Source organism: Vanellus vanellus, assembly GCF_965231255.1.
Source record: "Vanellus vanellus genome assembly, chromosome: 23".
Lineage (NCBI taxonomy): Eukaryota > Metazoa > Chordata > Aves > Charadriiformes > Charadriidae > Vanellus > Vanellus vanellus.
The window spans coordinates 5,207,425-5,231,741 of NC_138928.1; the positions used below are offsets into that span (position 1 = coordinate 5,207,425).

At 43.1% G+C, this 24,317-nt stretch overlaps 1 protein-coding gene across 1 annotated transcript in view; it reads left to right on the forward strand.

Annotated features, from left to right (window-relative positions):
• SRGAP2 (SLIT-ROBO Rho GTPase activating protein 2) overlaps positions 1 to 24,317 on the forward strand; it is a 106,235-nt gene that overhangs the window by 23,165 nt on the left and 58,753 nt on the right. Inside the window, exons 3-4 of the mRNA XM_082494659.1 lie at positions 13,777 to 13,969; positions 23,491 to 23,653. Coding sequence (XP_082350785.1) covers positions 13,777 to 13,969; positions 23,491 to 23,653 — 356 coding nt within the window. The remainder of the gene's footprint in view (positions 1 to 13,776; positions 13,970 to 23,490; positions 23,654 to 24,317) is intronic.

Consider the following 24,317-nt stretch of genomic DNA (forward strand, 5'->3'; position numbering starts at 1 on the left):
TTATTTGGGCGTGTTGTTTTAACTCGCTGGTAAATGAACCAACATAAACATTCCTTGTAGCGAGGCTGGCGGAAGAGCCGAAGCCGATCGCTTTGCTCCCGGCTTCCATGTTGACCTTGGCTGGTGCTGTACGGCCCTCGTTCAGGGGCTGCTTTTGGCAGATGCTGGAGCTTCAAACGGTCGGGGTAAATAAGTCACACCCTGTATCTTAACTGCAACAGTGAATGGGTTATGTGTGCTTGGGTTTCCTCGGTCCAAATGGCTTTAATAAATCGTAATTTTATTATTTTGTGTGTGTGTGTGATGTTTTCTAGGGACTGAATTTTTTTTGTGGAATTGCATTAAGCAAATGAAAAATGAAGTGAGTTGCTAATCAGGGCTCAGGTAGAGCTCAAGCTGTGCGGAGGAGATGTGATACGGCCGGGGTCAGTCTACATGGGAAAAATAAAAAATAGCTAAACTCAGTATAGTCTTTTGGAGGTCCAGTCCAAAATAGAAGAAGAAAAGAGTTGTAGTGCAGATTCTTGGGGGTTTTGAACCACTGAAGATGAAATGGTGAGGTCAAATACTTGGGACTGGGAGCAGAGCGCTTGGCTGGGTGTGGGAGCCACTTAGGTGCAGCGTAGAGGTCAGGAAGGGTTCCTGTGCTTGCGAGTGCGAGGGGAAGCCAGGACGTGCGCCGAGAGATGGTCTTGTATATCCAAGTGACTTTCTCCCACCCTTTTTGTGAAATAATACCATCCCCGCTGCGACTCGTGGTCGTGCCCATCTCCCTGCTGCTGGCTGAGGCTTGGGGGCAGATCTCTGGGCAGAGCCTCCCGTGGCTCAGATGTGCTCTTCCATTGCTCTGGGTATTGGCAGCAGAAGTTAAAATCCCCCTGACGTGATCTAAAGCATACAGGTCCTGGTTGCAGGTCCTTCTGCGGGTGGAGGATGCTGAAGCAGAGCATCCCTGCCTGTGCTCCCCCTCCTCGCCCTTTGGGGCGTATGGAAGACACCCATTTCTCGCCCTTTTGCACAAAAAGGGCTTTTTCTTCCTGCCATTGGAAAATGTCTATGGTCATCAGTTTTGCTCTGGTTTCTGCTTAGAGGAAAGAGCTTTCTGATGTTGATAGGTGCTGAATGACTTCAGTTTCCTAATGTGTTGGTTTTTTTTTTAATAGTGGTAATTTTTGTTATCTAGGGACTGAATTTTTCTGGAAACATCAAATCCCACAAAGCTTTAACTTTTGTGCAGCTTTATTCAGCTATTTCTAACAAGTGTGTTCTGATTTTGCCCAGTCTGTCAAATGCTCTATAAGAGCAGGATTATTTCCTTCCCTCTGTCCCTGCTTCTGTCCATTTGATAAAACGGCTCCTTTTGACTTCTGAGAAGTGGAAGGAAATGACACTGGACAACACTCTGCTTTTCAGTGAACACGATGTCTGCTATACGGGATGCTTGATCTCTTTGTGGATTCTGTTACTTAATCAGTACTGGGAATCCAGATTACTACCTGGTTTTGTGTCTCATACTCTGGCTTCAACTGTTTCAAAGTTATATATATTAAATTATATTTTATTCTTTTGACTATTAGTCATATTTCTACACCATCATCTTAATGAATGGCTGCAATTTGTGTGGTGGGTTGCATCTGTCTTTCTTTGGAAAAAGCTTTTTCTGACAAGTAGGTGGTTTTCCCCAGAGGAGACTGGCGGGGAGCAGAGAGAATCTTAATTTTATTTTTATGGCAGAAGTTAACTACTGTGCAAAAACTAGGTAGAACCTTATACATCTTCCAAACAGTGTATGTGGTATGGTTTGCTTTTATTGAACTTTGAGTAATTTGTTGTAAAAGTTGGAGCCATATAAATGATTTCTAAGTGATAAAGTGTGCGTGCGTGTATGTGTAAAAAGGAGGAGCCGAGTTTTAATGTCAGTTTTCTGACAATGCACATGAAAAATAAGCGTGTCCTTGTTCCTGGTCTGGTTTAAGCTGTGCTGATGAATGGGTGTTGCTGTAGCTGACAACGAACTGATAGAAAAATGATGATTCACATAATTCGAGCTTTGCAGGCTCTGTCAAATATTAACTTCCCTCTTTACAAGAGGTGCTACAGAGTAAAATGTAAGTTCCTTTAAAGACAAAAGTCCTCCACTTACACAACTGAATATTTATAACTCTAAAGGGATGACTTCTGTGTTTCCTATGATTGTACAGGAAAAGCCTGCTTGGGATACCTTTGCTTTCTGTGAGTATTCCTGGTGTAAACTTCTCATGAATGTGAACAAAGACTGAGCCAGAAAGCAACAGAGAGACTGCAGCAAGATTTTTCATGTAAACTTTTTTAGTGGTTTTAAATTAGGCTTATATCTGCTGTTTTTTAGGTGCGTTATACATGAATTATAAACAATGCTCCAATTTGATTTCTTATGTAAACAGTTAAAACTGCTTTATCGTAAACTCTCCTGCCAGTTTAAAGAGGCATTACTTTGATTTTATGTAATGGTTTTGGTTTAATGGCAGGTGTTAGTTATTACAGTGGGGAAAATAAGAGGCTGCTCTGGTGGAAACTAGCTCTGTCATCAGTGTCCACTGGTACCGCGGGCAAATAACTCGGACCTTTTTGATCTTGTTGAAGTCATCTGTGAAATGTCTGTAATGATGCTTATTATTCACCTCTCCTGGAATGTTTATGGTTAATTAATAGTTCTCAAAACCTCCCAGAAACAGGCACGGCAGTGTCTCTGCCGGGACTGACAGGGAGGCAGTGCCGACTAGATCGGGCTGCTCAAATATATTTGACTCACCTTGTTGACTTCTTTGGACAGTCGTCTTCCTTCTCGATGGACTGAGCGCCTTACCCAGTGTTCCAGCGGGGAGGGAAACAGGAACGTAAGGAGGAGGGCTGCCGAGATCCCTCATGGTTCACTTGTACAAGTCTACGGGCTGCTGGCCTGCCGCTGCCTTGGGCCCACGCTGGGTTATTCGCGACCGACCAGGTGGGTCTGTCCTGGCTGCGATGGGAGGGTCATCCAGGAGCATGTCCAGCCCCGGATCTCCCGGGGACCCTCAGCTACAGGAGTCGGGAGGCGTGCGAGGAGGTGGGAGGGCTTCAGATCTGATGTCCGCTTTCGGACTGCGGCAGCTCCGACGTGTGGTTTGTCTACCCGAGAGCGAGGAGCAGGAGGGGAATGTATTGGTGGGACCAAGGAAAGGTGTTTATTTCTGTGGCGGCTTCAGGGGCCTCTGGAATAGCGGTACTAACCCAAGATTATCTTTCTCTGTTATATACTTTCCAGATTTTAAAATGAACCCGCATCCTGTTTGCTTTTTTTTGTATCTTTAAGAAATATTCCAGGTAAATTGGTGTTGGTTCTTTAAAATGTCAGCTTAAACACAAAGCAAGGATGAAAGTCACTGATGCAATTAAAAAAACAACCCCACTTTTATCTGTCTTTCCCCTAGCTGCCTCAGACACCCGTGGAAGTTGGCAGTCTACTGGAAGTGGTTTTGAAATTCGGTTTACTGTGCTGTGCTTAGAAGTGTTTACATGTCCCTTTTTGTTCCTCTTCATTTATTTCTCCATCACTTATGCATGTTAACATGTTAGTTGCCAAAGAGGGGAGGGAGGAGAAGAAATCCTGAGGTGAAATTAAATTAGACATCAGCATTAATCATTCCATTTGTATCTGGAAATATATGACATAATTCACCAAAGGATCTTCCTTTCATTGAAGAGATTAAAACATGTAAGTCGTAAATTGCCAGTTTTGTTCCAGCAATTTTATTGATATGAAAAATACACTTGCTGTTACTTTGCATGAAATACTTGTGTGTAAGAGTGTAACTATCAGGTCTTATGAATTGGAAAGATATAATTTTCATATTGGTACTGCTTCTGGATTCTTGCATCTCAGTATCTTGCAGCACTTCCAAACTTCACTTAACCTTTGGAGCACCCTTGACAGATAGAGAAATGGAAAATTATAATGTCAGATTAACTAAGTTTTTGCAGTAGGACCAAAGGCGTCTGGGAATTGCATCTGGGGAATTTGGTCCGTCCCTGGGCTGTTTTCCCAAGGAAACTATTAGCACTATGGAGGATTTCATGTGTCTGTGTGCATATGGATGCTACTTTCTCACCTATAGATGTTTCTATGTATGTACGCATGCGAACGTCGTAGTCTAGTGATGTATAGCGTATAGTGAGTTTAATTTGGGATTCCTGAAGTGAATTGAGGCGGTAAGAACATATGGCAAGGGCCAGAAATAATGATCACATTACATGTTTCTGATGAATAATTCAATTCAGTTTAGTACTGTTCCACCATTAAAATAAACCCCTCACAATATTTGACAAAATGCAGCTGAAACATTTCAAGAAAAAATTTTGGAAGGCGAAAGAAGCAGTTGTTTCACTTCTGTTTTAATCACCACCGGTAGAGGAAATCTTAACGCATATTAGAATGGAGACATATGTAAAGTCTTGGGCTGGAGCTGTTGGTTTTAAACACCTCCTCTGCCTTGTGTAGCAGAGGAGTGGACTTCAGGGGGAAGGACAGTGGTCATGAAGGGCTGCTGTGGGGCTGCAAAGAGAAACTACTTCTAAAACAGCCCAGGAAAGTGCAGCAGAAATTATGAGAAACGACAGTTGGGAGAAATATGCCAGAGGTATTTTTCAAAATGAGAAGAAAAAAAAAAACAACAGATCCTTTCTCCTGACCCTAAAGTCCACCTTTCTGACTTAGAGTACTAACAGATTTGGGGCAATTAAAAAAAAAAAGGGGGGGGGGGCAGGGGGGAAGGACACCCAACTATTTTTGAGCTCTTTTGAAAAAAGTTCTGCCCCTGTCACTTGAGAGGTGTGGTTTGGGGAGCGAGAAGTGAATGTTTCTGCAGCTGCTGGGTGGTGTTTAGGCTTGAGGTTTACTGCATGTTCCCAAAGCTCTCTATCAGGTATCCTTTATAAAGGGAGAAAGTGAGGCACAGGCTTAATTATTTGTTAAAGGAGTAGGAGTGTTTGGAATGGAAATTAGTTGTCCTACTTGGACAATAGAAAGAGGCAGTGGCACTGCAGGTACCTGAGGTCGCCTGTGAAGGTGGGGGTGTGAAAGCCCTGAGCGGGGCTGCGGGAGGCAGGAAAACAGAATTTCTCTTTTAACTTCTGGTGTCAGGTGGGTAATGGTATAGACCGAGGCCGATTCTTCATCGACTGAGCAGAACAGAGGTAACCAGCTCACTTTGTCTTTTGTTGCATCTGAGGTGAAACCTAAGATAATGCTGATAATCCTGCATTTTACAATCTAGTTTTTCAGGGTGCGTTTTTTGTTTGTGCAATGCATAGGAGAAGTACTAGCACGCTGCAGAAGGATGAAATGCAGAATGGTCCTACATCTCCTGCTTCATGGTAATTTCAGACATCGTTCTAGCTACTCGTTCTTTTAATTTATTTTTTCTGGATTTCTTCAATAACGTGGTTCTCTGAACTGCTTTCTGTGGAGCACACTCGTGATAGCATCAAGAAATGACCGAAGCTGGTCCGGTGCAGAGGTGTCCCACAGCCACGGGCTGGGGGTTTCCGAACCGTGGGGCGAGAGCCGCTGCGCCCTGTGCTACCGCGGCTCAGCCGCCTCAGCAGCATCTTAACTCTGCTTTTGTCTCACAGACCTGTTCTGCTGTCTCTACCTGACGGATTTCCAGTCTAGAATAAATAGACATTTCTGTTGAAAGCATGTGCCAGCCTCTCCCTTTACAGAGGAATTTAACTTCCTTTGTGCAGCACGGAACACTGCAGTACAGCATTCTTCATTCAAATCTCCTCCTGTTTTGAAACGGAGAGCCATGAGTACCTGGCTCCCCTCCCTCCCTCTCCCCACGCCCGGGCGGCTCATTGCTTGCAAATGAATTAACCTGGTTTCTGAAGGGTGTTTCTGCACATTTCCCACGCTTTTTGGTCACTCTGATTAATTCTTACGCTGATGCTCCCTAGGGAAGCCCAAAATGATCGCTGCTCATGAGCCTTTCCAGACTTGATGCTTCATTCCTCCATACTTTCTTGTGGTGTTTAAAATGCTAAATAGCGGTGTCAATAGTGCACTGGACACAGCGCAGCCCGTGTTGGAAACGGAGGGTGGTCGGGGAGGAGTTAAACTGCTCTTCCTCGGAGCGTGAGCGCCTTGTGCAATACCCGGTGGAAATCCCCACTCCTGGCCTCGCTCCCAAAAAGGATCCAGAAACTTACAGTTTAGTGGTAGCCTTGGTTTCGTGAGAAATCAGGAGTAATTTGGTTGAAAATGCGTCCAGCATGTGTTTAGCTTTATTCCTTACTGCATTTATTCCCTGTTATTGACTTCTTATAACTGGGAGCACACGTCCAGGCTCCTTGCACTGCTAACCGCTTTTTTTTGGTAATTAACAGAGCAGGGTTTGAGGAAAGAATCTTTTCTTTCTGGGGGAAAGGTTTGAGCAGTCAGTGGGAGAGTGTGATGAAAAATACCGCTTTGGGAGACTTGGTGTGCTCTGGGCCAGAAGGGGAAAGGACATTCAAAGCAGGGAAAAAATACCTTGCATTAAAAATGTTAACCAAATTTTTGGCCATCTATGCAGGGTTGGCTTCGTCACCCTGCATGAGAGGAAGCCGTTCAAATAACTATTAAGAAGTTGTTTGGAGAACATATTATTTCAGGTTGCTTAATGGGCCCACAGTGTTCTCTGCCTCCCAGAGCGCACGGGCACTGGGGATGTTAGTTACTGGAGGCTACGACAAGATCGTCAGCTCGAACTGTTTTCTGAGTACTGAAAGTATGAACTCTGTGTGTGTGTGTGTGTTGCTTTTGATTACGCTAATAGTCCATGTGTCAAAATTACTTTTAAATTGTTTATTACATAAATCCATTCTGCAAACCAGTGATAAAATGTAGCTTTACTACTTGCCCATAGTATTTTTCCAGCATTCAGAAAGTGGGAAAGCATAAGCAAAGGTTTGTCTGAGGTTTTTTTTGGCTTGATGTCATTTGGGAGAAACCTTTAACTGAGCACGGACAATCCTAAAATAGCTGTGAAACTTCCTGTGGGCAGAAGTAGTTGTAACACTCCTGCTGCTTGCATGTAGGTTTTGGGTTTTCACTTATTTGAAATGGGTTGATAAACTTCTTCTATTTGTTTTGAATAAACAGCTGCAGAACATAAAAATATAATATTGCCTGATGTGCTTAGACATGTTACCTTTATCAGGGTTTTTATGCTCACCATGGATTAGTTACAAAGATGGACACTCTGTCTGCACTTGCGCGCGGGAGGAGTTACCCCGACTTTGCTGTTGGAATTAGGGCAGTGAATCCCTGCACAGGGTAATTTAATTTGGATTCTGGTTTTAAACATCCTCCCTGAAAAGTCAACAGCGTAGACTGTGTTTTGATAATAGCAAAGGAGAGTTTCATGGCTATTTCATTAGCCAAAAAAATCTAAATATTTAATTTGAATTCAGTGGGGATTAAATGCGTTGGCAACTTTGTCAACATGTTTAATTGCATAATTTTGAGCAGTTGCTTAAAAGCTTTGCAGATCTGAAGCTTTGCATCCGTTTGCAGTCCGTGAAACACAGTTGAGTGGGTTTTTGTATGGGTATGGAAAACCGACGTATAGGCTTGCTGCGTTCAATGGCATTCTAGTTGAAGAGTGCTTAAAGTTATAAAATTTCCAAGCTACCAGTTGGGATGGAGGTGGTACACCACTGTAATAAAGGCAGAAGGCATCGGCTGCCTCGCGCCTTTATGTGATGCTTTTGTTGTGCCTAGAAAAGCTGGTAGACCCAAGTAATTAGTGATGCAAATATTTTATGATGTAGGTATGAAAATAAAAGATGAGTGTCCTCAGTACTTCATTGAGACTAGCTTTAATTTTTGCTTTTAAGCATGTCTCGCGTCCTCTTCTTTTACTTCACTAATGTAAAACTTCATGCGCTCATCTTACACCTCAAAACAGTGTTATCAGTCTGTATTAGAAAGAATTTCAGCAAACAACTCCCACAGTTCTGTTAATATATTTGTAACTCTAAAGGGCTTCATGTCAATTACCCAATGCTAATATATCTCAAATGGGTGAGGAATATCCTGGTTTTTAAAGGAAAATTTACCTTTTCCAGGGCATGCAGTTTCTGACAGGATTATGAACCTGAACCTGAATCTCCCTCCTGGCTCTGATTGTAAACAGAAGACTGTATTTCCTCCTCTTATATCATTTTCACTTCAAAGCCTAGTTTTTAGATTACCACTGAGATTTTTAAGGCTGTGATGATCAACAGCTTTCGGCTAGCAACGCAGTTTGCTCCATGAAATTCTCACTGTTCCTGTATAAAGGCTTTTCTAAGTCATGAAACCTCCCAGCCATAGTCAGGGTTGTTGGGCTGTTGTCTGTCATTTGTCACAGCCCTATTTGCAATCATGTACCAAAAAAAAAAAAAAAAAAAAAAAAAAATGAGGCTCTTTTCACAAAACTACGAAGTCTTTCACTTTTGGAGTACAGCCTTTCTGATATATGATGGTAGGGGAAATGCGAACAATTCTCAGCAATTAGTAATGTGCTGGGAATATGTAAAAATATGTAATCCAAAGCATTCTCTCAAACTTATTTATATATTGAAATGGTTTTAACTTTTACTCAAAGCTTTAGTGTTGGTTGTTTTTAATTTTTTGAAACTGAATGGAGTGTTACCTTCAAACTAATCTGTAATCTTAACGTAAACCTCTGTGGGGTTGGCAAAGGGGCAGGTGGGTGCTGTGCTGCTGCTGTTTTACTCTGGCATTGAGGACCCAAATGCATGGCAGCTCTCAGGAGATGGGAATTTAAGGAACTCATCACAGGCGAGGTGCCAGATCTAAAATTACTGCTCTAGTCTTCTGTATGAAGTGGAGATTTTGCTCATTTTGGACTGCTTTGTCTTTCAGATGCTGCTGAGTAGCCTGAAAGATAAGATTGTGTTAGAGCCATGCGTGCAATTTAATGCTTGGTGACTTCTGATCCTTCTGCGTAATTGCTGCTTACGTGCTGGGTGAGGGTCCTGAAAAGTCCAGGGTAACTGAGCTACATGCAAAGGTTTTGAATCTGCTGACTTCCACCTTTCCATTTGTGGTTTCATTCTGTTTTGCTTTGATTTTGCTGTGCCTCTTTCTTGTATTGAGCTTATGCGGCGTTGATGCGGGAGGAGGACCACTCCTCGGCTGTGGGGGACCACTAAGTCAAGGCGAGAGCGCGGACGGTTTTGGAGTTCAGCTCTGCCAGTCGGAGCGGATTTGTGTGGGTGAGAGGATTGCTGTTTAATCTGGGCGGGAGCTGGGGGTTGGTGGTTCTGTTTTGTTGTCATCCCACTCCTTTCCCAAGCTTGTCATCTTTTTATACGGCATGGCATTTGGGATAGGGGTGGGAACATCTTGAGAAAGCTACAGAGCAGATACTTGGAGATGTAGCTAGATACTGAAAAGCAGCTCGGGCTGCTTGTGCCTTCTCCTGGTACTCTGGGCTGTGCAGGCTGTGATTCACCGTGTTGCTATCCAGTTAGAGCAGTTAAAGCTTATCACTGGGAAGAGTTGCAACCCTGCCTCGGGAGAGGATCCTGCTCGGAGCAGGAACATTGTTCAGCGTGCGTGAGATGACTGGGCCAGGAGCTCTCCTGGGTCTGAGTTCATCCTTCTAGCTCTGTACATGACCTGCCAAACAATGAACAAGGTGGTATAGAAATTCCTTTGTTTCCGTAATTCCAACTTTTTTATAGTTTATAGGATGCTTAAGCCCCAAAAAATATCATTTTGGTAAATTCTTTTTCAGAAGCTGAACGTTGCGTGCTGTAGAAGAGCAAGGTATAGTTCCAGTCAGAGTGTATATAGCCGCCTGCTCTGAACGTAATTGGTTCATGATAGCACAAATTCCTGCCAGGAGCTTTGCAGAAACCCTCTCCTGTTTGGTGTAGTTTGAGAACCCTCCACTGTTCAGTAGAGGTCCATAATCACATCGCAATTCTTGTAATCTGCTGAAGTGTTGAAAAAAAGAAAAAAAAAAAGTATCAGTTTTTAAAGTTAAAGGATAACCTACTAGTAATTTAATTTAGTAGATCCTTCTCAAGATTGTAGGGCAGGAGTGTTTAAGGACCCTGAGTAGTCATGTACCTAGCCACTCCTCTTGTTTAAATTAGTGCTCTTTTTCAAGCAGGAGCACTCAATTCATGAAGATCATCCATATTTTTTAAAGGTATGACCATGTATAGTGGTAGCTTAAAATGTAGTGTCTCTAAATTTGCCTATGATGGAAACTACTGGTGCTGACCTTTCCGTGGAAGTATTAGGGGCGCCATCGCTTAAAGACCAACATTTTATTCAGGGACAATTACTGCATTATCATGAAAGTATCATTTGTGCCTATCAATACTTTATAAGCTTCAAAGTTTAAAAAAGAAGAAAAAAGTCAAATCAATTATAAATGTTGAGAATGACAAATATGACTAAAATATAGAAGATCCTTCCTTACCCTTTGAATTCGTTAAAAACTAGTCGTGCCTGCTAAGTGCTACAGGGAATGTTGAAAAGGTAGTTGCAAAACAGATAAAAGTAAAATTATGCAACTGCCTAGTATTATACAGTACTCTGTCCCTCTGTGACCCAGGTGACTTTATGATCCGGTGATGGAAGTGAATAAATGTTTTGTTATAAATGGATGGAAAACTTTCCTATTGCTACTAGGGATGTTTTAATTATGTAGTTGTCAGCCACGTGAGCTTGGAATACAATAGAAAGGATTCTGCAATACAGGGCAAGGCTTAGTGTGACAATAAGAATACCCGGTGTTTAATCCTAATTCTACTACAGGCAGCCTGACCTTGAATCAAACGTGTTTATTCACCTTCAGGCACTCGAAGCATTGGCAGCAGGAGCACAGTCTTCAGGATGCTGTTCCTTGTCTTGAACCATCACAGTGGCTGGGATCACTAAGGTCTACAAGTTTCAGAAAAGGAAAGGAGGTGGAAGGCTTTTTGGTGTTTAAAGTGGCTGTTAACCTAATAACCTGTGTAAATTAAAAGATGCTAAAGCAGTGAATTCAAAACTAAAGTGGTTGTTGTGACTGCAGACATAAAAAGGTCCTGTGTAATACGGTGACCCGTGGGTTAGAGCCCGCAGCCTCCGACTCTGCCGTGGTATGTTCTCGGAGTAAGTCCGAAAGAAAAAAATCTTTTGCTTGTGTAAGCAATGGGAAAACAAGCAGACACTTTATACTCTAGAAAGCCCAGTAAGCCTCAGGAAATTCCTGCATTCTTGATTTTATTTTGTGGCAAAGTACTGTGCGGTGTGTTTTTGAAAGATGAGCAAGGTTGCCCCTCTCCAGCCCAGCGCCACAGACTCGATAAGCTGGAGCTGAATAGCTTATTGTTCCCCTGCGGGCAGCCCGATCAGCTGTCACTGTTCCCCTCAAAAAACACTGAGTTTATTGATAAAGAAGAAGTGCTGATAGCGCATTTCTTACTGAAGGAAAAGGTTACTAGTTCTTGCTGCTGTTTAGCTGGAGAGCTGTGTGTGAATTATCCCACCTTCAGAACCAAGAGCTTGAGCTTCGTAGTAGCTTTATAATTGAATTGCATGTGCTCCGCCGATCTTCTGGTCTTTGAGAACTACTAGTTTTTTGGAAGTTGTCCTTTGTAATTCTGCTTTTTCTTCTGGAGCTAGTTTCTCAGTCAGTAATGTGACTGATGGAGAATGTCAGAGTTTGCCAGGTCGTTGCCCTGGTAAAAGGCCCATCAGTTGTAGTGCAGAGAAGGGTGGGTGGCCACAGCGTTACCTGTCTGAGCCATAGCTGGTGTTTTCTATTCCTATCCCAAACCTCTTTTTAAACACGGTGCCTCCTGTTCATCCATGCTAATGGTGTAGCTGACTTTTTCTGAGAAATAACAGTGTTTGATCGAGCCCTAAATGCAGAAATTCTGTGCCTCGTGCTTTATCTGCTCAGCAGAAAATGCCACATCTGCTCTGCTCAAGTATTTCCTTTGTGTGGTTCCTTTTAATGGGTCTAGGAACTAAGCCACGGCTTATTAAAATTAGCGTCTTTGCCCAATGACATCTTAAAAGGTCATAGAGTTGTATCTGTGTTGGGACCATCCCTTTTGTTGAGGAAAGTGTGGAGGAGAAGACACAAAGGGAGGAAGAGCTTTCCTTTCTTGCTGTGAAGGATGTTCTTTCGTGAATGCCGGACCTGCAGATGAGTGTTAGGTTAAGGACTAAGCAGTTTGATTCACTGCAGCAAGGAAGCACTACGTTACTCTGCATTTTGGTGCTATTATCGTCCTGCTACCTCACCTTCTTTTCTTTATGAAAGTCTTAATGACAAAGCCAGAGGTAGAATGGGGTTGTCTTGTTTGCATTGCATGAGACTAAACCTGCCACTCATACAGAGTTTTGCAAATCCATTAGTAGTTTTGTAATTGGGGGTTGAGCTGAATGGAGGATGTATATATATATATATATATTTATGTATATGTATATAGCATATGTTGAGCATCAAGCACCAAACTTTTAAATAAGTGCTAGCAGATCTAATGTGCATAACGATGTATTCCTTCCCTGTGCCCCCTCCCCACCCCTGCTATCCCTGAAATACTTTTGCTACCTGGAACCGAGCAAAAACCAAAGAAATCTCACAAACTTGCAAGCAATGCAATAGGCAGGTTTTATGTAGTGTCGCTCGTGCCTCCCCGTGCTGCAGTCCCTGTGGACACAGGGTTGTGCCCGTGCCAGCGCCGCAGGGTAGAGGTTCCCTGTAGCCTCCTGCGGGTCAGTTCCTGCAGCACCATCGCAGCCAGCGCTGCTGGGAGGAGTGGCAACCTGCACCCGTCCTGGGCTGGAGTGGGATGTGTAGTGGGTTTTGGAGTCCCTAAAATAAAGATGCATGCTTTCTTCATTGCAAATCCTGGACCCCCTGAAACTGTTCCCGCGGATATGAGCACAGTTCAGGGCAACTGATACTCGTAGTGCATGGCATTATTTATAAAATGTTTGAAAACTATTTGTAAAATGTTGTGATATTACAAATAGATTTCTTCAGTAATAATTATGCATAATAATATTAACACCTATATCTGTGTGATTTATGGGTCCTTTAGGCATAGATATGTTACTTGCAGATTTTTTTTTTAAAAAAATAGTATTCCTGGCGATAATTCCCTAATGGGAAGTGCTGTCGTGTTGGCTCTTCAAAGGGGTGTCTTTATCTGTTTCAATGGTTTGGTTTATAACGAGAGCTGCACAGCTGGAGACTCGGTAACTAACTGAATAATCCAAAACTGGTGCCTGTGGGGAGTGCCCCAGTACGCGCAACGTCTTGTTTCTGCATCAAGAGTAGTCTGCAAAGGAATTTGATAGAAATTCCCTGAAGTGATTTTCTGAGCTGACGTGGGGTATTGCAGCATTCAGTCCTTTTTCCAGACGGAGATTCAGTACATTTTTAGGCAGTGACCACTTCTTCTTGATGCCAGAAATGCACTTGACACTTGTAATTGATGCACTCTGCAGCAGGAGAGCTTTGCTTGCAGATCTCTGCGCCGGACTGCAGGTTATTGGATGGGTTTCCTGCGACCGGTGCATCCGAGATGCAATCGCAATCTTTTTCTGTCTGCAGATATAGTTAATCATAATGGACCTTTGCTGACATATCACTAATGAGGGAACATATTTTCAACTATATATTACTGGAGAATTTTTATGGTGTTTTCTCTAATGGGATTTTGTTTAATCTTTAGTGCTTTTATTTGTTACAGAGATCCGTGCCCAATTGGTAGAGCAGCTGAAATGCCTTGACCAGCAGTGTGAGCTTCGGGTCCAGTTACTGCAGGACTTGCAGGATTTCTTCCGAAAGAAGGCAGAGATTGAGATGGATTACTCGAGGAATTTGGAGAAGCTGGCTGAGAGATTCCTGGCTAAAACTAGGAGCACCAAAGACCAGCAATTCAAGTAGAGTATTTGCCTTTTGTTTTTGCCCTTTTTTCCCTTCAGATGTGGTCGCAAGGATAGGAATGCAAAAAGAGAGCCAATATAGTGAATATAGGTACCAGCACTGTTGTGAATGTCAGAATAAAATGTTTCCCAAGTTTGTGTTAAACACAGAACCCATTTTGTGTTTCTACGTAGCCTGGTTGTTAGCTTCATTTCAGTAACTCCTGGTAGGTCATCTGTTGTCAATAGGGAATGGAATGGTAAAAACTGACATGTCTAAAAGGGGTAATTTTCTTAGGAAGGTGGGCAAAGCTGTACACCAAATTTGATGGAAAAAGCCAAGATTTCCTTCAGTGTCAGTGGCTTTGGTCTATTTTTTTTAAGAGCAACTGTTTCTAATCTGTTACATGCTGTGATTTGCCATTGCAGTACTCTGTTTTCAATGTCCTACGCATACTCAGTGTAGGATTTATGTGTTGTATCTCTGCTACTATCACTTCTAAACAGTAGAGAAATATGCTCAATGGCACTGCCAAATAGAGCTGTGCCATTTGAGAAGGGGAATCTGTAGATACTAAGCTGGTGGGACTCAATTAAGATTTCAAGATGTCCTTATAGACCATCATCTCACCTGCTGAAACATCATTTACCGGTAGGTCTGACCAAACTGCTTTGGTCATTCCCTGTTTAGCTGTTCGAGTTGGGATGACTGATGTATATCAAACGTGGCTTCATGGATTTAAAACTTCCTGATTTACTACTGATTCCTGCCTGGAGGAAGAAACACAGGGGATTTTCCTGGGAAGGAGGACTTAGGAGAGGACCTGTGGGTGAAGAAGGGGCTGGTGCAGGCTGCGTGGCACGGAGACATCGGCCCAGTGAGGAGGTGGCCAGCCCGAAGCCACGGCGGCGGGGTGCTGTAGCTGACGTGTGGGCAGCGCGCAGGCTTCTCGGGTTTTGTTGTCAGGGTAGCAGCTGGGGAAAACAGCAAGCAAAAGCAGCATTGGGGTCTGAATCATTTCTGCTTTGGACAGATTGGTCTGAGAGGATCCATCTGGGTCTGCCTCCGCCCAAAGTGCAGTGTCACTTTTAGCATTGTTTGGGTTGGGCCATTATCTCTTGTTTTTGTTTTTTCTGTTGCTGTGTTTGGAGGGATATGGAGATATATCATCTTTCCCTTTCCACTAGAAGCACTTTTTGTGAAAGCCATTAAGTAGGCACCGTTTTCATTTCCTTTCTGTACAGCTTTGATGTCTTTTACTTTAGTTCTCAATTAAAATGCACATTGTGCTGCATTGTCGGGAAAGCAGGACTCCGCAGCATAGCCATTTGACAGGTTGCAGAAGAGTTACTCTGCATATCTATAGAGCTGTAATTGTCTTGAGTTATTTTTTTCCTTTTCCTTTACAGTGAAAGTGTTCTTATAACTATAAGCTGTGCATATTCTGCACATGCCTTTAAGATGGCACTAAAGAAATGATGTCTTGAACTATAATTTCCCTCTGCATTATGATTCGTCTCTTTCAGTTTATTTTGTTCTTACTCCTGGTGAAAATTGAGGTGATTTCTTTTATATCACACGATATGAAACATCACATCAGCAATGCTGTTGTATTTATCTTTCAGTGTTGGGAAAGTTATATATAGCTTACATCCCATTTTGAGATTTAGAGTGAATTTTTGATGTGGACATTTTTACCATAGTTGTGCAGAATCTTACATGGTGTCACGCTTCATATGAATTAAAGATGCTGGCTGTGATACTGCAGGTTTTTAAAAATTTGTTTGTTTCCTGGTTCTAATGTATTTTCCTCACTGACCCCTGCCCCTGGTTTTTGAGCTGTTTGTACTTTAGATAGGCTTTACGAAGTTGGACCTGGACGAAGTTGACCTCAAATATTTGAGCTATTGAGTGCAGCCTGACTTGGACAGGTCATTTTGCCAGCATGTAAAATGTTCACTTGAATTTCTGAATTAAACGTTCATGCTTTTCTGGTGAAGTCCAGGGCATTGCCCGAAATACTCCGAAACCTGTTCCTGAGCATCGGTTTCACTTTGCTTTGCAGAGAGGGCTAATGCTCCTCTGGCTCCTGGTCTCACTTCCATTAGCAGCAGGTAACTCCTGGCAGAAAAGCATCTTGTTCTTGGACTATGTTACCCCTGCAAAGTTTGAGTCCCAAATATGCAAGTCATTAATTTGGTCAAGAGTAGGAATAAGGGGGAAAAATAACTCTGAGGCTGCTGGGTCTGTGGGCAGTATTTGTCAACAGCTCACGGTTGTAAAGCTGTCTGTCCTGGGTAGCTCCGTCTCTTACTCGCTTGGTCGTTTCTGTCTGCTGGCTGTAACATTCAGAAATGTGTCAGAATACCACAGGGATCAGTAAGGAAGCAATTCCAATTATAATTACCTATCCCCGACACTGCTCTGTCGGAATAGTGAAGAGTAACTTCGCTGGTATCTTTTCTGTAGACGCTGAAGCTGTAATCCTGTTTGGAAGCCCCCAAAAGACCGTTTGATCAAAGCCAACCGTCAGATCTGTCCTCCTGAGGAGCCTGGTATTACATGGCTACGAGATGTGCACAGGCGGGTGGCTACTCTGTAATTGCCTGGCTGTGACCCTATAAATATACAGTAATAGCATGTTCTTTCGATAACACGATAATTACGTTGGAAGGTACCATATCATTCAGTGACTGCTTACCATGTCACTTGCTGTTTTTAGATCTCATAACACGCTGTCAAGGAGGAAATCTGTCAGGCAGTAACCCTGTAATTTGCATGTGCTTTCATACTCAATAGCTATTATGTCATTGCCAAGTTGTTCCGAATGTGTTCATTTAAGGGAATGCTGTCAAGGGCAGGAGGCTTCGGTCTGACCCTGGAATTGGTTTGTGTGGCTTCCTCCACTGTCCACCTCCAAGCTGGTAAAAGCACACGCGTACAAGGGCCATGCGAGGTGCAGGCTGGTGTTGGGTTTCTAACAAATGCGTTGCACAGGGTTTATTTTCCTTCGATGTGGCTGCTTCAGAGGGGAAGCTGATCAGGTGGTTACGTTTTCCGTACGGGTTTTGAAATGTAGGTGGTTGGGTCTTGACAGCAAACTGTATAGTCAATGCTGGACTTAAAGGGTGCTTACACACCGCCCAGTTTGAAGCTAGCTTCACTGGAGCATCTTAAAATGACTTATAGAGGTAGGTGTATGTTATACTCATTTTACATCTTCGAAGAAGGGGAACAGATTGGTTTAGCCAAAGTGACACACGAGTTGATGACAGTTGGATATATCCCAGGTTTTACTCGCTTTTAACTACTCTACCATGGCTGTTAGACCTCACTTTGCCTATTCTCTTTTAAGTGTGTTTTTTCAATTAGAACAGACTATTAAAAAGAATAGTCATAAAATATGTATATATTTGGTAAGGCTTCTTCAGTACCCATTGGTGAATATCCTTGCACAAGATGTAAGGACTGGAGGGGGAAAAAAAATGCATTTCACAGTCCCAAGTTGTAAAAAGAGCTTGTTGGTCACAAGTTCAGTATCGTTATCGCTCTTAAAAGATCTGCCTAACTAAAGGTTCTTTGTAGCGGTTAAATCCAAGCACCCATCTCAGCAGGCATCAGTCTTGCCTGTTGGGTCTCGGGGGTCCCTGCCGGCAGCAGCGCTGGGTGTGGGTCTGACATCCATCCTTGGAGCAAGGGAGCAAGGCTCTCCCCTGTTCCACTGAAACCCTGGGGCCTGTAACTGCAGACTTCAGTTCTCCTAGTTCATGTCATTTTGTTCTAAAGGCATTTGCCTATTCAAATAATGAGTTAACAATGTAAAAACCATGGCAAACATCGAGTGATTCCTTTCAAGGGAGAAATTGGGGAAAAAAAAAATGGAAAAAAAAAAGAAAAGACAATGCTATTTTAAGGCCATGCTTTAAATCTGAATAATCTTTGGAAGTAGGATACTGAGTAGCAATTGTCAGCTGGAGAGCTGAATGTCCAGGATATCCCAGCGTGAAATTCAGATGGCTTTCTGGCAGCCTTCGCCTTGAAGTAGAAGATGCAGAGTAAGTCTGGCAACCTTCAGGCTGAGCACTTGTAAACAACAGATGTTCATAACTGGAATCTTTTGGAAGAGAGGGGCAGGGAGCAGCGTGTATGTCCATGCTTGTAATTCTCAAAATTTACAGTTAACACTGAGCTGTGTCAGGAACACTTTAAGGGGAAATCAGACATTTGAACGAGACGCTTGCAGAGAAGTTCAACTTTAGGTTTTTTTTTTTTAAATGAAGTGATTCCTTTAAAGGAGAAAGGCTGTGAAGGAGGTATCAACAAAAGCATTTGGGTCACATGGACTTCAGTTACCTTGTTGTTGTTGTTATTTTATTTTAATTGATAAATATTTTCATAGGCCGTTTGAGCTATGATTCTTTTTGATGGAGCCAAGTCCTGAAGGTTTTTTTTTTAAATCTTTCAAATAACAGTATTTGGAAGATTTTTCTAAGCATGAAGCATTTATTTATTCAGAGACCTCATTGAATGCAGAGAGCTAGGGATACATGACTAGTGCAAATTGCTGTAAAACCCCAGGGAGGATCTTTGTGGTGTTTTTCATCGTACCAGCGATCCCAGTATCACACTGTGTTGGTTGGTGTGATTGTAGCTGCTCTTATGGAGCACACGGCAGAGCACAAATTTCAGACAGGTTGGAAAAACCATATACAGAAACAGTTAGGTCTCTGCTCTAACACTTGGTCTAGCTCTAGCTAGGGGTTCGCAGGGTAGACAGTTGCACAGATCTGAAAATCAATTTTTCATCTCTCCCTTCGCCTCATCTCTCATTTCAGCAGGCGGTTCAGGTGAGCGGGGCGCTGGGGCAGCCCTGCGGATTTCGGAGGCGCGAGCTGGCGGGCGGCTGGGAGATGGGCAGGGCGGTACGGGCAGGCGCTCCACAGCCTCTCTGCTCGCGGGATCCTGAGCGCTGTTTCAGGAGGCACCAGCTCTGGAAATGGGGGTTGCACACCTCTAGGAAACAGATCCTGAATATTTTGGAGGGGCGGGGAGGTGAAACAGGAAACTTTGGGTTTTGTATGTACCATGGGGACACTTGCTTTAAAAGCCTCCATTCAAAGGAAGGGTGGTCGGAGGAGTCTTCTGTTCACATGGATGACGTGATGTGCCTATATTAATTTAAATGTTTCTCTCTTTCTATTTAGAATATTTTCATTCTCATCTGACTCATTCCTTCATCTTGTGCTCCTTATGGAAACCAAATATTGCTATTCCTGGTTTGTGGGTGTGGGGTTGTTTGTTGTTTTTTTTTTTAATTTTGTTATTAATCGAGGGAGGAAGAGTGGGTTTTTTTGTTTTTTTTTTCCAGATAATTTTTCTGCTGTTGCTCTGAACAGGGTTACCTCGCAATGCCCCACTAAGTGTCACTGGCCTTTGTCGCTCTCTCCTGCTTGCCTTAAAGCAGATAAATCTTGGATTGTCTGTGAGTTCTGTGTATGAATGAGTAATTTAATTAAGACTTTTCAGATACTTGGGACTCAATCTTCCCTTCTCATCTTTTGAGACCAACTGAAACCTTTGAAGTGGAAGTTGCACAGGACCCGATCAAGATAACACCCAAGAAACCACAGAGCTTCATACTTTGTGGTTCCTTAAAAATCTGTGCACAACTTCCTCTTCCTGCTCCCAAACACCCTTGATTGCTGTGATCCGGCGTAATTTAGGCTAACCTAGATAAACTCTACAGATTCACTATCATCACACGATCTTTAAAGGAGTATAAATTGTGCTTGAAATAAACCCGGGTCTTGGCATCTTCCTCCTCCTCCTCCTCCTCCTCCTCCCCTTGTGGGGGAAGTTTGACTCAAACAGCTGTTGTGAATGTGAAATCACCAGCACTTTGGGAAAGTTCATATCCAGGTCCTAAAGTTTTGGGTTGATCTCATCAATTTTACTTCTTAAGGGTGAATAGTGACTCCAGTCATTCTGCAGAACTGGTGGAAATTGAGCTCACTCTTGATTACACCCAGCAGTCCCTACTGCTGTTTTTCTTCCCTTTTTCATCCCTCCTCTGTGGTGACATGAAACTGGAAGCAGAATATATTTGCCAGCTCCTTTGAGAATTGAAATGGTTAATGAAAATCGCAATTTGCTTCCCTGCCATCTGCTTGTGGTTATGATAGAAAAGGGTCTGTTGTAAACAGTTGTATAACTTCTGCTCTGTGTTGTGAAAACTGTTGCTGTGTTCCACCCCAGAAAACGCTGCGTTTTTAGAGGTGCTTTAACAGTTAATGCGTGTGTAGTTTTAAAGGCTACTTGGAAGGTTTGAGGCAAGTAACTGCCTCTTTCCTTTTCTGTTTCGTTTCTGTCTTAAGGCTTGCCTTTATCTGCTCTTTGCCAGCGCTAGGGAAATTGTCACCAGCAAATAATGGAGAGTCTCTTCCTGTAAAACCCTTGCCGTGCAAGCACTGAACCTGTACAAAAGCAAGACAGACGATTTTAAGAAGGTAGTGAAGGGGTTAGTGAAACCAACAGACACCACAAAATTAAAGGAATTTAAATGAAAAATCCTGAAGCGTGCAGAGCTGTGGTTGCAGGAGGTTGAGCTCAGGGTGCGGCGCTCGCTGCGCAGACCCCAAGGTGACAATCCCGGTTGCGGATTGGAAGCATGTGGGGTTGCGATTATTTTTTCCTGCAGGATGGCCTTTCATGTCTAACCACACGGAGTGTGTCAACAACCCATCTGGCGCCATTAGACACCAGCAATTTTACTCACCATACTTTTCATGGGCTCCTGGTATTCCTGCTATGTGCTGCCTTAGAATAGCTCCGGGTGTTGCGGTAGGGCAGCCTGGACAGCTGGGGATTGTCCAGTTAACTATTGCATCTCTTCTGGTTCCCATTTGGTGCTTCAGTTTTCTTTGGAAAGCAAGGCACCCGTCTCGTGCTGCTCTCTGGTCCCTTCTGTGTATTCTTGTCTATAGTCAGAGCTGTTGGTCCTCGTTGCTCACAGATCTTCCAAGCTGCTCCTCAAGGTGGGGTTGGACTAACACCTTGCTGGGGGCATCCGTGGTCAGGCAGGTGCTCTTCGTGGAGTAGAGAGCAAAAATTCATAACGAGATGGAGAATGCGATGGGAGATATTAAGGATCAAAACAGCTGTGTGGTTTTGGGTTGGCAGTTGGTGCAGATGAAGGGTACGAAGCCTGAGAAGGCAAGTTAGCCGGCTGCACACAGCTGGGCTGCTCCTGGCTGCTCAGGGGAGATCTGCGGCTGCGCTGGTCCGAGGAAAAGAGTGAAGCAGCAAAGTGATGAAGCAGTAACAGGCTGTTAAGGGTTTTGAGGCAGGATTTCGAGCAGCTAGACCAAGATCAGCTGGTGGAGAGTCTTGTTCCTAAGTTTCATTCCCACATTTTTCACAGTAGTTGATTAATTTTCAGTTGCTGTAGCTCTTCCAGTTTAGAGGGCAAATACTAAGTCTGTGTAATGTACTTTTATATCATTGGCGTAAAGGAGCAGACCAACCAACTTTCAACATCTTTTAATACCATCCTTCATAAAAGTTCTCTTTACAACCATCCACAATATCACCTTAGTGAGGTTGCTTCCCATGTTCTACCTGAACCACAGTCTGTCTGTTGGTGCAGATGGTGTGGACACCTCCGACCCACCTCCTTGGAGCAGCTCTTTCTGGAGATGCCTTTCCTCCTCCTGTCCTCTCTTTAGTGGAAGAAAGCTGGATGTTGTTTCTTGTCTTGCCTAAATAATAAGAAAAAGCAAAAAACACCACAACACCTTAATGTGTGTATTACCTTTTCTTGTGGTGGCAGTGCAGTTTTTATCTGCGTTTCAGCGGGAGTCGGAGCTTACGGCTCCTTGTTGCGCACGTGCCCTTCGCGGGCCGGCTGCAGCCCAGGCGGCACCCGTAGAGTCACACTTCTGTTAGTTGGGTCCCGCAGTCACTGATTAGCTCTCTGGCATATTAACAAAACAAACGGTATGCTGCAAAGACTGATTGCAGATCAGGGGACAACTATTTGATTTATATAGCTTAACATCTGGCGGTTTCAACCTTGTACAGTTCTGCATTTTCATCATTGCAGCTGGTTTTGCACGTCAGCAGTATCTGCAATACAGGACACTACAGTACGAAGGAAAATACAGTCTCTAAATAAAATCTGTGCTTCTCACACTTTCTGTTCTTTTTTTTTTTTTTTTTACTCAAAACACCAGGAGAACCAAAAGCCCAGAATCCTTTTTATACCCCCTCCCACTATACACACACACTCCAGACCTTGAAGCAGTCCAGATCACAAGCTGCAGTCATTTCCTGAGCTTTTCATTTTTTTAAGGAAAAGAAACAAAGCATCAGGATCAGCTGTTCTGAAACTATTCTTCTTTATCTAAAATTATCCATATTGCACTACAAATCCAACCGTTGATGTCAAGAAGGGTAATGAAAGTCTGCCGTGGCTTAATTTTCACGTTTTCACAGTGTCAGACGTTTCTTGCAGCAGAGATTGCTGTCCTTTTAAGTGCAGAATATTCCCTTTTTCAGTGGAAATTAAACCGCATTTCTTTTATGAGGAAAGAAATCTGATACAATTGCATACAGTAATCAAGGAGAGCTTTGGCTTTCCACCAAGGGTCTGACTTTCTCTTTTCTAAATAAATATTATTGTACTGTAAACAAATGACAAACAGATCTAGAGAGAAGTAAATGATGTAGTTAAGACTACACCTGGATCTGCCAGTTCCAAACGCTGCTGCGGGGCTGCTGGAGGACCATGCAAAATCCCTGCTAATGTCCTGGCTTTCATCTGGTATGAAATGGTGCCTTAAGAAATGACTTGCTCCTTTCAGTGGATGACATGTTGATCCAAATAAACTGAGGTTCCTCTCATCTCCCCTTTTGCCCTTTGTATTGCTTATTTGCAGGGTGCAGAGTGAATCAGCCGTAATAAGGTGGAGAAAGTTCAAAGATGAGAAAATAAAGCTTGTTGTATGAATGTTGCCTTCTCTTTTGCTCAGGACAAAGATAGATGCTTGCACATAATTATTTTTGTACATGAAACGTAACATTTTGTTTCCTATGCAGATGCTAGTTAGCTAACTGGATGCTTGAAATCTTTTTATTGTGGTTAAGTCGCAAATGCCTGAGACTGCGCTGTGAAACCTATTGTCAGAGACCGGAGCCATCGCTCTCCCTCAGGCACTGCAATTTATGCACAAATTCTTGGATGCAAAAGAAAAAATTAGAGCCTACATTTGGCATACTGTAGCTTGCACTTGCCTGAGCTGCTTGTTGGGGGACAGAAGCCCGTGGCCATGTGAATGTAATCCTGCGTAATCGAGGGCATGTTTTCCATATGTGCAATAGCCATTTTGGAGCCTTTCTCTGCTCTCCTCTCCCTCACAGAACCATACGTACTGTGACTGGGTTTCTAGCGTTTATAGATACAGAACATAATGAACAGAATCATTTTGTCCACTTCAGGTAGTCCTATCCAATTCTTGTTTCTATTTTGTGTCCTTTATAGGAAGGATCAGAATGTGCTATCACCAGTCAATTGCTGGAATCTCCTGCTAAATCAAGTGAAGCGGGAAAGCAGGGATCACACCACCCTAAGTGACATCTATCTCAACAACATCATCCCGCGCTTTGTCCAGGTCAGCGAAGATTCGGGGCGCCTGTTCAAGAAGGTAACTGAGTGCTGGAACGCATGTCTTTTTGGCCCTTCTGAAATACAAAGTTTTAGCTATTACTTCTGGTGGCTTGACTTATTCTTGACTGTGCCCAACACACGTTGGGTTTTTTTTTCCTCTTTGCAGATTTTTCCTTTGTAAGAGGTTTCCCTGCCCAGGGCAGGGGGGTTGGAACTAAATGATCTTTAAGGTCCCTTCCAACCTAAACCATTCTGTGATAACTGTGATTGACTTACTTCTGCTGTCTTTAGTTATTTTCGTGTTCTAGTATTTTGGGATTTTCCTGATAGTGATCAGTTGAGTTTCATTGGTCTAAATTTAGGCCACGTTTTTTTCCTCTTCACCTGCTTGCAGTTTTGTATGCGTTTTAAAAATTTAGTTAAATAAGCAGAAACCCTCCAGATCTTCAACTCTGAATATAATGAACAGCAGCTCTCCAAGGACAAATTTATACCTGCCACAGAGGAGAAACTACTGTTAAAAGAAAAAACCAGGGAGAATTTCTACTTTGCCATATAACAAAAGGATGTATTTTCCCTCTCTGGAAAAAGAAGATGCAGCTGAGGTCTCTTTTGTTAGCTTGGTCCCCTTTCTTGCCCCTTGATTTCCACCTGGAAAAAAAGGTGGGACAGCGTGGGAGGGTATGTTTCTGTTAAGAATC